Source organism: Archocentrus centrarchus, chromosome 11 (genome assembly GCF_007364275.1).
Source record: "Archocentrus centrarchus isolate MPI-CPG fArcCen1 chromosome 11, fArcCen1, whole genome shotgun sequence".
NCBI lineage: Eukaryota > Metazoa > Chordata > Actinopteri > Cichliformes > Cichlidae > Archocentrus > Archocentrus centrarchus.
Window position 1 is genome coordinate 13,114,533 of NC_044356.1, and position 15,435 is coordinate 13,129,967.

The window sequence follows — 15,435 nt, forward strand, 5'->3', positions numbered from 1 at the left end:
CAGTATGGCTTGCTGACGTTTCCTTTGGCAAACAGCAAAGAGTAACATTAGGCACGGCACGTGGGCAAGGAGCTTATTCGTGTGAGGAAGACTCTTATCCTCAGTAAGCTGGGTCTGTCTGGCCAAGAGTCTTAGCTTAATGACAAGATAGTAACTGAAAACTTTGACTCTAAAGGGGTAATCATTTTGTTTTAATAAAGTAAAATAGCAACTCTCTCTGTATATTGTATTGAAAAGTAAGATAAGCTGTGTAAAGTCAATATACCCTGGCAAAATAGCACCACTAAAAACTAAAATTTAATCAATCAAGCAGAGGAATGCTTCTGTTTTGAATTAGATCCAGTGTTTTTTTCTGTACCTCTCTCGCTTCAGTTCAGCCTGGTAAGCTCTGAGCCAGGAGTCTGGGACTTTCTGGGTGTTGCAGGGAAGGCTCTGTCTCCTGCTGACACTCCTCTTGCGGGTGAAGCTGTTTCTGCGGACAGACTGGCTCCTCCTGGTCCCCCTCTTGTTGGTGCTTTTCCCCGACATGCAGCTGGTGAACTGCTTCAGGGGAGCACTCAGCGACATTAGGGAATCCATTTCCAGTGTTTGCAGATGTTCTTTGATTTATCGGGTGGTCTTTACAAGGATTTCAGGCAAAGTCAGCATGAAGGTGCGGCTCTTTGATTGTTCAGGATTGCTGGAGGCTGTAATCTGCAAACAATTAGAGAAAACTTCAGTTCCTGTTCATAAAAATAAGAAATACTTGATCTATCCTGTATTTAAGTTTTTATATGTCCATTAAGAAAAGCTACCTGAGCTATCTAAAGTCACAATTTAACACAACATCCTACACTTGACTTAAAGAAACAATGACTGACCTTTGTGCGTTATCTCCTGTAGACACAGTGGGGTGATAGTATCATTTGTCAAAGCTGTAAAGCAAAGGATCCATTTAATGCACTGCTGCCAGCACTTCAGCTTGTGTACCTGTAGACACCTCGGCTCCGCACTCTCTGCTCTTATGTGGATTTGACTGATGACCCTGCTGCTCTTCAAATAGGATTAGCTGAGGACGCAACAGTCATTTATCTCATTAACGACAGAGTAGCTGCAAACAAATCTGCGCAGGCAAACAGATGCTTGTTCGCATTTGGCTGCTGAAATATTTCATAAATTTACAGCCAGGGGACTGAATATGAATAGGCTGCGCATAGTTCACATTTTTCATTGTCAATTTTAGCAGCTGATGAAATAATTTGGCAATACCGTGTCAGAGGAAGCCTGACATATGGGAGATGATCAATTGGAAAGCAGAGGGTGACACGTTTATGACGCACAGAGGATTTCTTTCTGCTCCCCAAAGACAGGACGGTTTCATTGACTGGAAGGCTTAATTTCATTCACCGAGTCGCTTCATTCACACTGAACTCAGAGACAAATGGCATTCACAATGTGTCCCAAACTATGCATTATATACATTTACTACTGTCCAACAGGGGTAAGTAAACAGCATGTTAAAGGTAATCCAACAACCTGTTTGAGACCATGCAGTCATTCACAAAGCTGCTCCCTATATTTAAACACTATGAAGACTCAGGGACATTAGATCTCAACTCAGTGTCTGTTAAAGCCTGTTAGTGCTGCATTGCTTTGATGGATTTTTATGACAGTGTAGTATCCAGTGCCTGCATCCTCTATTTACCTGGATAGAGTATGCATCTGGAGGACTGCTGGTACACAGTAAGGTTTCAGACATACCAAAAAATAGGATTCTCACTATTTACTGAGCAGTACATTAGTGTACATTAGTGTGGAATTTCAGACACAGCCTCAGTCTGTGCATACATCCACAAATCACCTGCATTTGATGCTACAGAAGTCTACTTCAACTGTACTGATTAATTCAATTCTGTACTTGAATATTCACAAAGAACCAGACATCCCTCAGCTTCAAATATTTTCTGAACTGGAATATATAATCCCTTTATAACTATCAACTTATCTTCTAGTTCACTGACTGCAAAAATCATCAAACCGGAATCAAAGTACCAACCGATCAGTGTGAGAAAATGACCAGAACAACCACATCCCACATCTCTGTGTATCAGTCAAGTACAGTTTTAATTAAATGGATGCAGAATTTTTTTTTTAATGATTCCATAGCAGGGTGAATATTCTGCCTGCTGCTGTTGGAGAAAGAATGGGGACAGTGAGGTTAATAAAGGAACAGTGAGTTGGTAGGTACAGACAGATGGGGAAATCTTCATGATGCTCTATCTATACACCTGTTGCAGCAGATCTTCAGTGTTTCGCTCTCTTCTGCTCCTCACAAGGTGACAGCTGAGCATAGGCTTTGGAAGGTAATGACAGAGAGAGATTAACAAGATAGGACAGGTACTGGAAAAACATCCGGTAGTCGCTGCCAGAAAGGTTTAATGACAGCAGTTTAATTTTAGAAAACCATTCTCAAGCTGCCCAAAATTGAAACAAGTCAAGATCCTTGCAAGACAGGATGAAAATAAGGCCTTTTTTCTTGTTTTAAAACACATAAAAGGACAGTCTCTGAGCTCAGTGATTGACTCTAAAGTGGGGCCCGTGACCCATAGGCAGGGGTACTGCAAAATAATTTGGTATAAAAACTGAATTTGAGAATCTATAAAGTGCAGATCATTCACTCACATTCAAACCTACAGTCAATTTAGAACCCCCAATTAACCTAACCCTGCTAACCACATGTCTTTGGACTGCAGGAGGAGGCTGAAGTACGCAGGGAGACATGGGTAGAACATGCAAACTCCAAATGGTGAATTTGAACCCAGGACCGTCTTGCTGTGAGGCAACAGTGCTAACCACTGTACCACCCTTTCAGTTCAGTCAAGCATCCAAAGACCTGCATGAGTGCTACAAGTCATCTAGAAGTGGCATCACTGAGGTTAAGATATAGATACAGACACAGCAACGGTAACCACAGAAGCCCAAACAGATACAGCAGGAACCAGAAGCCTTTGGCAAGGAGGACTTTAATTCTACACAATAATACATATATACATTTTCATACGCTTTAATTTTATACAAAAAAACAAACAAACAAGTCATGAACAGGTGGGCATTGGGGACTATGACCTATAAGAATTCATAATAAATACCATCAACAGGGGCTGTGTGCTTCACTTTGATACAGAGACGTCAGGTTTGAAAGTGTCAAACATGGAAAAGGCAGTGAGTTATTTGTGTTTAAATCAGTGGGAGTGTTCCCACAAGTAATGCTTAACTAAACCACTGAGCAAAACATGAACATGTCACCCACTCCATCCACACCCCTAACAGACACACTCTCACACCCAGAAATCATTGCATGACAACATATTTATCAATAAGAGAGGCTGCAAAGCCCTGTGTAAGTGGAGTGTTGGTCAACATTATCATCTCATTATCAGTGAAAAGCAATAAACCCACCAATTAATGGCAGAGTCTCCATACAGGGGAAATTTCTTTTATAAAACAAGAAAACTATATGCAAGCCTTATATTTAACATGAAGTTGAGACACTTGCCTCTGCCAGAGATATTTGCAATATTTTCCAATTTGAATGATCTGATGTTTGTGTAACAGAATCTCTTCTCCATGTTTAAAATATGTGGATGCAGATTTGTGCTGCATATACAGCTCTGTGTCTCCTTTTTCATCCTTCAGAATCGGAAGACTTCATCTCCAAAGCTGTTTTTTTTTTGGATGACAGACTGTGGTAGTATTTCCTTATTTTCTTTACATGCTGGTTAAAATAACATAAACAGAAAGGATGGAAGGTGGTTCGGAAGTCTAAAGGAAGACAGGAGCTGCATAGTGGGCTACTTTGGATACAAACAATCTTCCATTTCAGATTTTTTACTTTTCTTTTGGCCTCTACTGAGGCTGTGAGAACTAGAAAAGACTGATTTCACTCTTTTCCATCTTCTGTGGCTTATTTTAGTCTCTGCTGCAAAAACGCGCGTCGTCCTCAGGTGGCTGACGTCACAGGAGCGAGAAAGTGTCCATGCTTTAATGACAAATGAGGTCCCGATTTATTCAACAGTTCCCACTGCTCCACACAGAAAGGACTTTAAACCCTTCATCATTCAGTCTTTGGAAGGTTGTGGGTCACCGACTGATGTCGCGATTGCCCTCCCAGTTCTTGCTGCCTGCAGCCTCACCAATCCCTAGGTTCTCAAAGAAAGGGTGTTTTAGAGAGTCAGCCAGCGCAAGCCTTTTGGAAGGCTCATACTCCAGCATGCTTTCAATGAGGTCAAACAACTGGTGGTGCTCCTCCGCCTCTGACAGCAGATACCGCTGATGGAAAACAGCAAGAAAGCAAAGTGTTAATAGGTGGCATTATGGAGACTGTAAATAGAAAAACAGCATGAAACACAACATGCATTTGTTGCATCAGTACAATGCACTTTTCATCCCTGCTAATCATCATAGTCATTCCGTTCCCACTCACACCCCCTTACCCGTAAGGGCTTGCAGTTTTCTCTCACATATTTTCCCGCAGAGGAGCTCTCATCCCAATCCAGACGACCACGATAGAAGTATTTCTGCTTCCTGAGAGAATAAGATCAGTGTGAAAATGTTGCTATAAAGAAATTTGTGTGTCAGACACAGCTTTAACCCTTTACTTGTCTTTTTACGTTTTCTTACCGAGTCTTACGAATCATCCTGGAGGGCACTGGTCCCAGGATTCTTTCCATCATAGCCAAATGCTCCCTGTTGTCATGAGTCTGCAAAAATATAAGATAACCATGAATCAGAGAAAATATATCAGTTTATAAATAAGAAAATTAGTAAGTTGATCCTAAGTAAATAAAAGGCTTGTCCTGCTGGAACAAATACCATGCTGCAATGTACCTGAAACAAAGTGAAGCCCAAGTAGTACTCAAACAGGATACAGCCAATACTCCATACATCACAGGGATGACTCCAGCCCAGCTCTGAAAGACAAAAATATAAGTCCACCACAGAGGACTAGCATTCCCACCTTGTGGTTGCAAGCTTCCCCCAACCAGCCAAGTTTTAATTTACATCCATTTCTGGCAAGATTCAGTTAGTTTGTGCAGTGAAACAGTAGCATTGACAGCTCAATATCCAAAGTGATATATTGTCACAATCTCTGCTCCTATTCTCAAGTTATAACAGCCAGGAAAGTGTTTTTCCACAACACAGCAAGTGGACCTCTGACCACCAAAACCTAATCAGTACATCCTTGAGTTTAAAGCTATACTACACACACTGGAAGTGATTCGCAACGACGTGGCAACCAGAGACCAAAGAACGTGAATGACATTCCACAACTACGGGCGAAATAACTACAGACGACAGGAAGTGAACGGGGCCCGAGATTAACTTTTCTCAACTTTCAGGCAAGCAACTGAAGCAAACACCAATGACAGTGAAGAACACTGCTGATTGGCATATGACCTGGCAGTAAATATATTACAGGGTCACCAGCTAAAGTGAATACCGGTAGCAAAACTGAAAAAATACACATAAAATTCCCTGACAAGAATGAGATGCGTGCACGAGCAATCAAAAAACATAATGCCAGTTTTTGGTCCAGAGGCGTGAAAATGTGTTGTGTGGAAAGTACTCCAGTCAGAGTCGATGCTCGCTGAGGTCACACAAAAATAATTAAAATGATTCAAACTTTTAACTTGACAAAGCAATCCAGTTAAGAGTAAGGGCTGCTGAAGACTAATCAGCACAAAGAGGGTAGCAGTGGCTCATTCAGACCATCTTTTGGGCCCCAGTTTATCTCAACACTCACTATATTCGACAGATACTTATAGAATTGCTGTTGTTACAGCTGTGTAAAGGTGACATACTTGAATATCACATATCACTTTCTTGGCATCTTGCATATTTTTTTCTTAACAGAGGAATCGGGGCGGGGAGCTGGGCTGACATGTTCAAACCTGTTCAAAACAGTTCATGTTTTTTTGTTGTTTTTTTAAAAAACACCTTCAAGATAAACTTCTGGTCTTTCCAGTGAAGTATAGAAAACTCTGTAGTGCCAACTGAGAAAGGCACAGCTGTACAGCTGTTCATCAATGTGTCTGGGCCTTTGAATTGTAGATATAATCATATATAGTAATTCTCACCTAATATGACCTCAGGGGCACGATAATGGCGTGTGGATACAATGGTGCTGTGGTGCTCATGGTCAAATGTTGCACTGCCAAAGTCCACCACGCGTACTGCCGTGCTCTTAACAGTCCGTTCCTCTCGTTTCTGAAAGATGACATGCACGTTTTTCAGAAATTTCAAGCTAAAATGACTTTCTTTCAGGACTGGATCTGCAGTGGAGAAGCTTAGCATGCCCCCCCACCAAAAAAAATACAGCAACAGGTATTCCTTATCTAGTCATGATTTTTGCCAGCAATATGTAATGGCAAAAATGTTCTGCCCCTACAAGAAAGGTGGTAAATATGATAAGGAACTGAACAGTTTGTTTGCTCTGTATATGAACTGGCTGTTCAGTTTTGGAACCAACTTGCCTATAGACAAACATGTTTGCTTTTTGCCTTTTTTCTTTGACTCTTACCTTCTCTACATTGTACGACATGGTGAAGTCTGAGTTGACAAACAGGATGTTCTCAGGCTTTAAGTCTGTATGTGTCAGCTTATTGTCGTGGAGAACTATGGAGATTTACAAAAAAAAAAACAAAAAGAAAAATCTCACTGATTCAGTTGTTTTCAATCGACAGTTAACTTCCACTACTTTATACTAACTGTCTGCTAATTATTTACTTTCAGGTTATATTACATGCATTATTACAACATATAAGCATCTTAAGACTAATAGAAAAGCACAACTAAAATAGTCCTGGAAAAAGAGCATGAGAATATTTAGGACACTAAAAAAAGAGCCTCCATATGGATGCACAGTTAAGTAATTTAAAGGACCCAGAAAGCATTTATATAGCTCTATATAGCAAAAGCCTATTTTGCCATGATGCTCTCCTGTGGTTAAAGGTCTACCATGACACCAGATCTAATGAACAACTACTGAATACTGAATAAATATTGAGTAATACTGAATGAACAAGTATTAAGTACATCAAATCAAAAGCTTAATTACAGCCCAAGTTATGAGTCAGTGTCTTCACGCTTTACTTTTTTTTTGTTTTTTTTTTATTTCTCCTTCCCATCCAAGCCCCTTATTTGTAAATTTCTTAGAACATAACTTACATTTCACAGCAAGACAGATTTGGTAGGCCATGTGTCTGACCTGACCAATTGAGTAGGGCAGGTAGTTGTTTTCCTTCAGAAAGTCGAAGGTGCTCAGAGCTAGCAGCTCAAAGGAGATGCACATGTGACCGTGGTAGTCAAACCAGTCATACATCTGTACACAAAGACTGTAAAGACAGACAAAACATGGGAGGTTCTGACAGTGAGCTGGCAAATTGTTTATGCCAACATGATTTCACTAATATAACAAACAGGTAAACCAGCTGAAACCTCAGACTGAACATCAGACACTGGCTAATGTTTGTTTGACTGTAGTGCCACAGGACCCAGTCAGAACTCACTATTTATTATCGGGATCCTTTTCATTGATCTTCTCCAGTACATTGATCTCCAAGCGAGCTGCTTCCTTGTATTTCTCCACATTCTTGATAATTTTCAGAGCAACATGGGATCCTCCCCTGTAAAACATAACAGTGTGAAGTCAAACGCTGAGGTAATGAAACACAAAATATGCCTTACTCAATGTGCCCTTCTGTAACCCTGAATGCCAAAAACCAGTATCTGTTTATTTATAGATTCAAGACAGAGCAGTTAACAGCCTGGCTAAGAGAGCAAGGGCTCCAATTATCAAGTTATTTATATGACGGGGAAAAAATATACATATGAGAAGTCACTGCAGCAGCTCCAGTTGGTTGGAAGACGTTAACCCAGAACGACTGTGTCACAGTCTTAAGGCCCTGGGCATGAACATGAACTGATCTGATGTAGATTTCTAGCCCTGCCACAGGGCAATAAATCTTCCGCAAGGAGAGAGGCACAAATAGCCCCTGACTGCATGGTGGAGCTCACAGTCACATGGGATTAAAATATAGTTGAGCTGATTTTCCTGCAGTATACAGCACCATGTGATCAACAGAAACAGAATTAAAATGGGAAATGTGTTTTAATTAAATGCACTGCTGTTCCTGGTGTGATAACGTGACTCCATTCTTACTATTCTGTAATGAAAACGGACAGAAAGCTAGAAGGTATTTCTAAATCTCAGTAAGTCACTTGAAATATAAAAAGATATAAAATACTGTTTACTTAAAAGAAAACTCTACGTGTAAATATGTTGTCCCTTCATAGAGTTACTATGATCTGTAATTTGTAATACATAAGCACTGAAAGCAGACATAAAAATAAATTCTAATATTTTTCCTCAAGAAATTCCAGGCTACTCATTGTTATTTTGAGGCCTCATTAAAAGCAAATGGGAAAAAAAAATGCATATTATATATGTATACACACACACACACACACACACACACAGTACCTGTCAAAAATTTGAACACACTTTCTAATTCAGTGGTTTTTTTCCATTATTTAAAAAGTGTCTGCATTGTAGATTAACACTAAAGTCATCCAAACTATGAAAAAATACATATAGAATTATTTAGTAAACAAAAAGTGTTAAACAAACCAGAATATGTTTCACATTTTAGATTCTTCTTCCTCGTGCTTGGATGACAGCTTTGCACATCTTGGCAATTTCTCAGTCAGCTTTACGAGGTAGTCACCTGTATAAGGCTTTCAGTTAACAGCTGTGTCCTGTCAAGAGTTAATTTCTTTAATTACTTGCCCTTTTAATGTTTGAGACCATCAGTTGTGTTCTCGTGAAGAGGCAGAGTTGGTATACAATAGCCCTACTTAAGTAATGTTCTAATCCATATTATGGCAAGAACTACTCAAGTAAGTAAAGAAAAACAACAATCCATCATCACTTTAAGAAATGAAGGTCAGTCAATCCAAGTGCAGTCTCAAAGACCATCAAACGATATGATGAAACTGGTTCTCATCAGGACCGCCACAGAAAAGGAAGACCAAGAGTTTCCTCTGTTGCTCAGGGTAAGTTCATCAGAGTTACCAGCCTCAGAAACCGCAAGTTAACAGCACCCAAGATAAGGGCCCACCTAAATGCTTCACTGAGTTTAACATCAACTTTTCAGAGAAGACTCTGTCAATCTGGACTTTACGGTCAATGTGCTGCAAATCAGCCACCTCTAACAAGAGGTAACAAGGGGAAGAGAATGGCTTTGGCCAAGGAACACAAGGAATAAACATAAGACCAGTGGAAATCTGTCCTTTGGTCTGATGCGTCCAAATTTGAGATTTTTGGTTCCAAACATCATGCCTTTGTAAAACACAGAAAAGATGAGCTGATGGTTCCTACATGTGTAGTTTCCACCATGAAGTATGGAGGAGGAAGTGTGATGGTATTGGGGTGCTTTGCTGGTGATACTGTTGGTGATTTATTCAAGATCCAACCAGCATGGTTACCACACCATTCTGCAGTGACGTGCCATCCCATCTGGTTTGGACCATCATTTGTTTTTCAACAGGACAACGCGCCCAAACACACCTCCAGGCTATGTATTTGACCAAGAAAGGGGGTGACGGAGTGTTGCATCAGATGACCCGGCCTCCACAATCACCTGATCTAAACCCAATTGAGATGGTTTGGGATGAGTTGGATCGCAGAGTGAAGGCAAAGCAGCCAACAAGTGCTCAGCACCTCTGGGAACTCCTTCAAGACTGTTGGAAAACCATTTCAGGTGATGACCTCATGAAGTTGAGTGAGAGAATGCCAAGAGTGTGCAAAGCTGTAATTAAAGCAAAAGGTGCCGACTTTGAAGAATCTAAAATCTAAAACATATTTTGGTTTGTTAAACAGTTTTAAGTTTACTACATGATTCCTTATGTGTTCCTTTATAGTCTGGATAACTTCAGTATGAATTTACAATGTAGGAAAAAAAGAAAAACATTGAATGAGAAGGTGTGTCCATATGTGGCTACATCCACATGTACACGGTTCGTGTTGAAAAATATCTCCATCTACATGAAAATGCAAAAATGACCTCAAGTGCTGTCAAGGGCGTGCCAAAGCAACAGGTGGCGATATAACCCTGACCATAAAGAAATGTTGGTCAAAAGCCTACAAACGGTAACATAGCACACAGTCAAAATAGGAGTTAAAGGCACACACCTGTGACACTACAAGACAAACTCTGTTTCCCTGTCCCTAAGTAACTGCAGAAACTGAGTTTTTCAAAAGCTTCATTTTCAAAAGCTATGGTTACATGTGGACGAAAGGCCAAAATGCACAGAAAAAGCTACATTTACCAAAATACCCGTGTATGTGTGGCCGTAACCCTAAAGAAAGAACTATTTACAGGGGTCTTTTTTTCTTAGATAGATTTTTTACTTATCCAGCCCACTTGCATGTACCTGCACGTGGCCCATGAAATAAAACAGGTTTAACATCTATACCAGGGATCCTCAAATCCAGGCCTCGAGGGCCGGTGTCCTGCAACTTTTAGATGTGTCTCTGCTTCAACACACCTGAGTCAAATATAGAAGTCATTAGCAGGACTCTGGAGAACTTGACTGCATACTGAGGAGGTAATTCAGCCATCAGGTGTGTTGGCTCAGGGACGCATCTAAAAGCTGCAGGACACCGGCCCTCGAGGCCTGGATTTGAGGATCCCTGATCTATACCAATATCCAAGTCCAAGACATGAATGGAAAGACTCTTGTGTCTTGCTGCCGAGGGAACGATGATCCCCTAATGAGTGACTAAGACACCCAGAGACTGAGAGCTGGCACACCCACCTGCGATGGTCAATGCACCGCATCACCCTCCCAAAGGTGCCTTCCCCCAAAGTGCTGACGATCTCATCTGAAACACAGCACAAAGAGAAAAAACAAGAGAGGGAGAGCAGGGAAAGAAAGAAGCATTAGACATGTGGACTCATGCAGGAATACACAATGCAAAAGTGTAGACAGGCGAATCAGTGCTAGCGCCCATCCCCTTTCCAAATCGCTGCCTATTCATCCTGGCAGGCTTAAAACAATGTGTGTAAGGCTATGATAACTAAATGCACGGTGCTATGATGCAAAACAAGGGGGCAAACATAAAGCACTCCCTTCCTCTGATGACCAATTTGCAGTCATTGAAAATTCAAGCGCATTCTTTCAAGATGTAGCTGTCTTTGCCCAAAAGAATACAATGTATAAAACTGAAACATTAAAACTAATATGTATTATAATTATTCTCAGATAAAGTGTTTAATGCAACAAAAAAAAAAAAACTGTCTTAAAATGTGCACTAGTTGTTCTAATCTCAATGAAAATTGCTAACTCAGTGGTGTGCAAGATATCTTTCTACTACCAAATAAACCCTGAAACCATCAGAGTGAAAAACATCTAGCTTAAGTTACAGACTTAAAACTGTAACTGAGTTGTAAGCTAAAGCGCAACAGAAACAAACGGCTGCAAATTGGGTTTCTAAGTTTAGGAAAGTCAAATAACCTGTGAAACATAAAGAAAATGCTCCACAGCTTAAAATCCTAGGAAAAAAAAAAAAAAAAAAAGCAGATTGTATCTAAAGTCCCTCCTAAAATCTTCAACATTCTTGCAATCCACCCTGCTATTTCAGCTAGAGCGAAGAGCATTCTAGCAAGGCATCATCATCATGATCATCAGGCACTCCCCATGTCATGTAAATGCTCTATGCTTTAATACTCATATGGAGAAGGGTTACGATAGAGTAGTGGCAGTGAGTACATCTCTCTTGCAGGACGTCCCCACTCCGACAGATCAGGTGCCCTTCCTCGTCGTCCCTCACACTCAGTGCCCGTGTCCGGCTGTCGCTCCGCTGTTTTCACACCCAAACCGCCATCAGCAGGTCACAACACGACCGAAGGGGACAGGGGGGTTTCAGGGGCAGCCGCAGCCACGGCGTCAGGCGGCACAGGTGGATGAGGAGGGAGGAGGAGGGTGGTAGTTGATGTAGTTGTGGTTGTAGGTGGGTTTCGTGGTCATTGGGCGATTCACGCATGACACCACGTGAAGGAAATATATAACGATAGGGATATAGTGCAAGGGAACAAGTCAAAGATCACATGTTGTCCTCTGCTCCTCTCCCCCCCTACCTTTAAACCACAGCTGCTTACAAACAAGGAAGCAACTTGCACATCCATTCATCAACGCAACAACCAATTAAGACAATAATATAAATATAACTACTTCAAAACTTTTCAACAAGATGGAAGATAAAATGGCAAGGCCATAAACATTCAAGCAGGACTTCTTTAAAGATGTACTACTTTGTATTCAACCCCTTTGTTCACTTACGTTCACAGTAATACTTAATAGGTGTGATTAACCACACCCAACACAAAAAGAAACATTTAAATCAAAGTAATTTAAAATGCCAATTAATTTGAATAAAAATCTAATGCATTATGTTTGGCAGAACATTTTCACTTTTTTCAGTTCATATTCATTAAAAACAAACAAACAAACAAAAAAAGGCCTCTTCCTTTTTTAAATAAAAGAAATAGAGTAATAAAGATTAATTACAGTAAAAATTATGTGTGACAAAGTAATTGTTGAAGCATTAAAAAGCATCTGTATAAAAATGAAAATGCTCTACCAAAAAAGAAGAAAAAAAAAGAGCCAATTAAAGCCAAACCCACTTAATCACAAATATAATAAAACCCCTGTGACAGAACAAAAACAAATCATAAAGGTTTTACTACTTACCAAATCTAGGGGCTGTAAAGTAAAGGTTAGGACAGGACAGAGACAGAAAGAGCTGAGCGAAAGAAACAGGAGGTGAAGGAAGAGGATGAGGACTTAAAGCACAAACTCAGGTCTGGCTGTACTCACCGAGGAGGATGGGCTATAGGACCTGGTTCTACGCCGCCTTCGTTTGTGCTTACGCCTGCTGCCTTTCCGCCGGTACGACTCGTCCCGTTCACGCTCCCTCTCACGGCCGCGTCTGTAGTCGTACATGTTTGGCGAGAAGTCACGAGGATAATAACTTTCGGCTGCTCCGTGTGGCTCCCTGTCTCTGTCGTGGTCTCGGCTCTGATCAAACCGTCTGTATCCCTCGCAGTACCTTCTGTCAAACGGTCGGTGTTCAGTTGAGCGATTGTCATAGCTGCGACTGAATAAGTGGACAGAGGAATATGTTGAAACCACATGAAGGAAACTGACACCTAAACAAAGTGATGGTGGGGTAAATATATTTAAAGTGTAACACAGGCCAAACTAATTTGACTTTAACACACCTCCTTGACCGTACAAAGCTTCCTTCCTGTCTGTGTCCACGTCCCCTTCTGTCTCGCTCTCTGTCACTGCTGGAGGAGTAAGTTGGTGATCTTCTGTGCCGATGTCTTCGCCCTCTGTCTCTATCTCTGTAACGGTCTTGGTAGCTGCCTCGACTGTCTCTGTCCGAGGACGTGTACCTTCTTGTGTGAGGCATCTAATGCAATATTAAAAATATATGGAACAAATTAGCACACAGTACCAAAATAAGTTAAAGAAAAGTCAGTACTTGCATTCAAATTACTAGAGAAGCTGCACACTGCCAAACTCATGTGACCTGTTAGACTAAATAGCTGTAAGTTTCTGCTCTACAGTTACAGACTGAACTACAGTTACAGTCAAGTTTACCTTGAATAAACTGAACTCAACTTTAAAAATTTCTTTAAAACTTTTTATATGCAAGAAAATTCCTCAAGTCTGTTGAGTCTACAAGGTCCCTGATAGGATTTTTTCTATGTTTTAAGAATTTCAAACTGAAAGTAAAGGGGCCGTTAAAAGAGACTTCTCCATAACAAACTTAATGATCAACTTGGAAACGGTCACCTTTGGCAATCAGACGTTCAACTGCATGGCAGGTGTAAATATTATTATTTTCACAGTTGAATTAAGCTGTCCTTAAACCAAAAGCACACATTTTTTTTGCAAAGAAAAGTGGTTGTACAGGAGGCTAACATCAGAACCACAGTTCAACTTTCCTTCCTGTCTAAAAATGCGTCGATTAAACATGTAACCTAAAAATATGTCCAAAACCATTGTAGTGGATCTGCAAATATATATATAAACAAGCAACAGCGTTTGAATAAAATATGTTTGTTAACCCTGTTGCATGAGATCCTATTAAAGCCGAAAACCCCTAAATCACAGCGGTGCTCCAAACGACTGAAAACCCATTAGCACTATTGTCAAAAATAATTATTACATTTATCGATTACAGTTAAGCTTTAACTAACGCAGAGTCAAAGAACAAGTGATTCACAAGTTAAAATGATCGTTGCTACTCATAATCGTCGCTAATGCTTTTCACCTACCGTGCAAGACGATGCAACACTTGTTAAATCTATTTAAAATGACTGTTAAGATCGTTAATCTCAGCAACGATTACTAAAACTAAGCATCTTTTACACTCCAGCACATTTACTAACAGCACCGACAGTGTGAAGCCTGGAAAGGACTAACTATTCAACGAGCGACGTAGCAGCGGTTAGCATGCACTGCTAGCAACTCGCTAATGTAAATAATTTGACCGCCATCTTAGCTTAGCTACGTTCGTCAAGCTAACCAGCTACTTACGCTAACTGCAGGATTGCTATGTGGCTTATTTCAACAAACACTGCTTACCGTTTTAGCAGCGAGGCCTGTACGTTTATCCCACAAAAAATCCGTGGTGGCGTTCCACTTTTCTTCTCTACCTTCTCGCCGGCTCGGTGCTCAAAGCTCTTTTGCTATCACGTAGCCAGTTTTTTTTTTTTTGCTGTCTGCCAGTACAGCTAGTTCTGGTTCAGTCTAGTGCTCGTACCGCCCTCCTGCGCTCAAATGTGGCTAGTCCTGTATGAAGGTAGACAGCCACGGGGAACTATTGACCCCCCCCCCCCCCCCCCCCCCCACCACCAAAAAAACCCAAAAACAACCGATATGAGACCATATTAAATTAACTGTGTTGGATATCAATTAGTATAAAAATACTACCGGACATGCTATTTAATTTATTTAATCAAATTTTTATTAGCTATCTTATAACTTCAGGCTTCTCCAATTCATTTTGTTTTATACTTTTAATTAAAAAAATGTCCAGACACACCCCTGTAGGTATGGAGGAGCGAAGGTAGTGGACTTTTTGACCAGGCTGCTTCAGTCTTAGAGTGAGAGGATGGCCTGAGAATGGAGGAGTGTTCTGGTACTGATTTTTTTTAAAAACAAGGGTGATGTGCAGAGTAGTAGTAACTACAGCTGAAGTGCATGAAGCTATGGGAGGTTATGTCAAGTCATGTTTGCAAATGAGAACTGGTTCTCAAACAGTTTACCTGGTGAAATAAAGGTTTAAAAAAAAAAAAAAAAAAAAAAGAGGTGACCATCAGC

At 40.6% G+C, this 15,435-nt stretch overlaps 1 protein-coding gene across 4 annotated transcripts; it reads right to left on the minus strand.

The window, feature by feature from the left end:
* Window positions 1–2,983: 2,983 nt before the first annotated feature.
* On the minus strand, window positions 2,984–14,893 carry clk2a (CDC-like kinase 2a). 4 transcript variants are annotated; one of them, XM_030740661.1, is made up of 13 exons: window positions 14,698–14,893; window positions 13,323–13,516; window positions 12,919–13,198; window positions 11,812–11,902; window positions 10,858–10,924; window positions 7,548–7,664; window positions 7,207–7,373; window positions 6,560–6,654; window positions 6,117–6,246; window positions 4,867–4,949; window positions 4,660–4,739; window positions 4,473–4,563; window positions 2,984–4,308 (listed from the first exon to the last, which is right to left on the minus strand). In XM_030740661.1, exons 2-13 carry the CDS (start codon window positions 13,514–13,516, stop codon window positions 4,120–4,122), a joined length of 1,584 nt encoding a protein of 527 aa, XP_030596521.1. In that variant the 5' UTR covers window positions 14,698–14,893; the 3' UTR covers window positions 2,984–4,119. The 4 variants fall into 4 exon arrangements, with proteins under 4 accessions (XP_030596521.1, XP_030596522.1, XP_030596523.1 ...); XM_030740662.1 differs by lacking the exon at window positions 14,698–14,893 and adding an exon at window positions 14,388–14,525; XM_030740663.1 differs by lacking the exon at window positions 14,698–14,893 and adding an exon at window positions 13,708–13,795.
* Window positions 14,894–15,435: the final 542 nt, after the last annotated feature.

Coding starts and splice junctions, on each gene's coding strand:
- clk2a (XM_030740661.1), bottom strand. CDS start 13,516: ATGCCTCACACAAGAAGGTACACGTCCTCGGACAGAGACAGTCGAGGC. Junction 13,199..13,322: donor AGCTTTGTACGGTCAAGGAG/GTGTGTTAAAGT, acceptor CCACTTATTCAG/TCGCAGCTATGACAATCGCT. Junction 11,903..12,918: donor CCTATAGCCCATCCTCCTCG/GTGAGTACAGCC, acceptor GTGTGAAAACAG/CGGAGCGACAGCCGGACACG.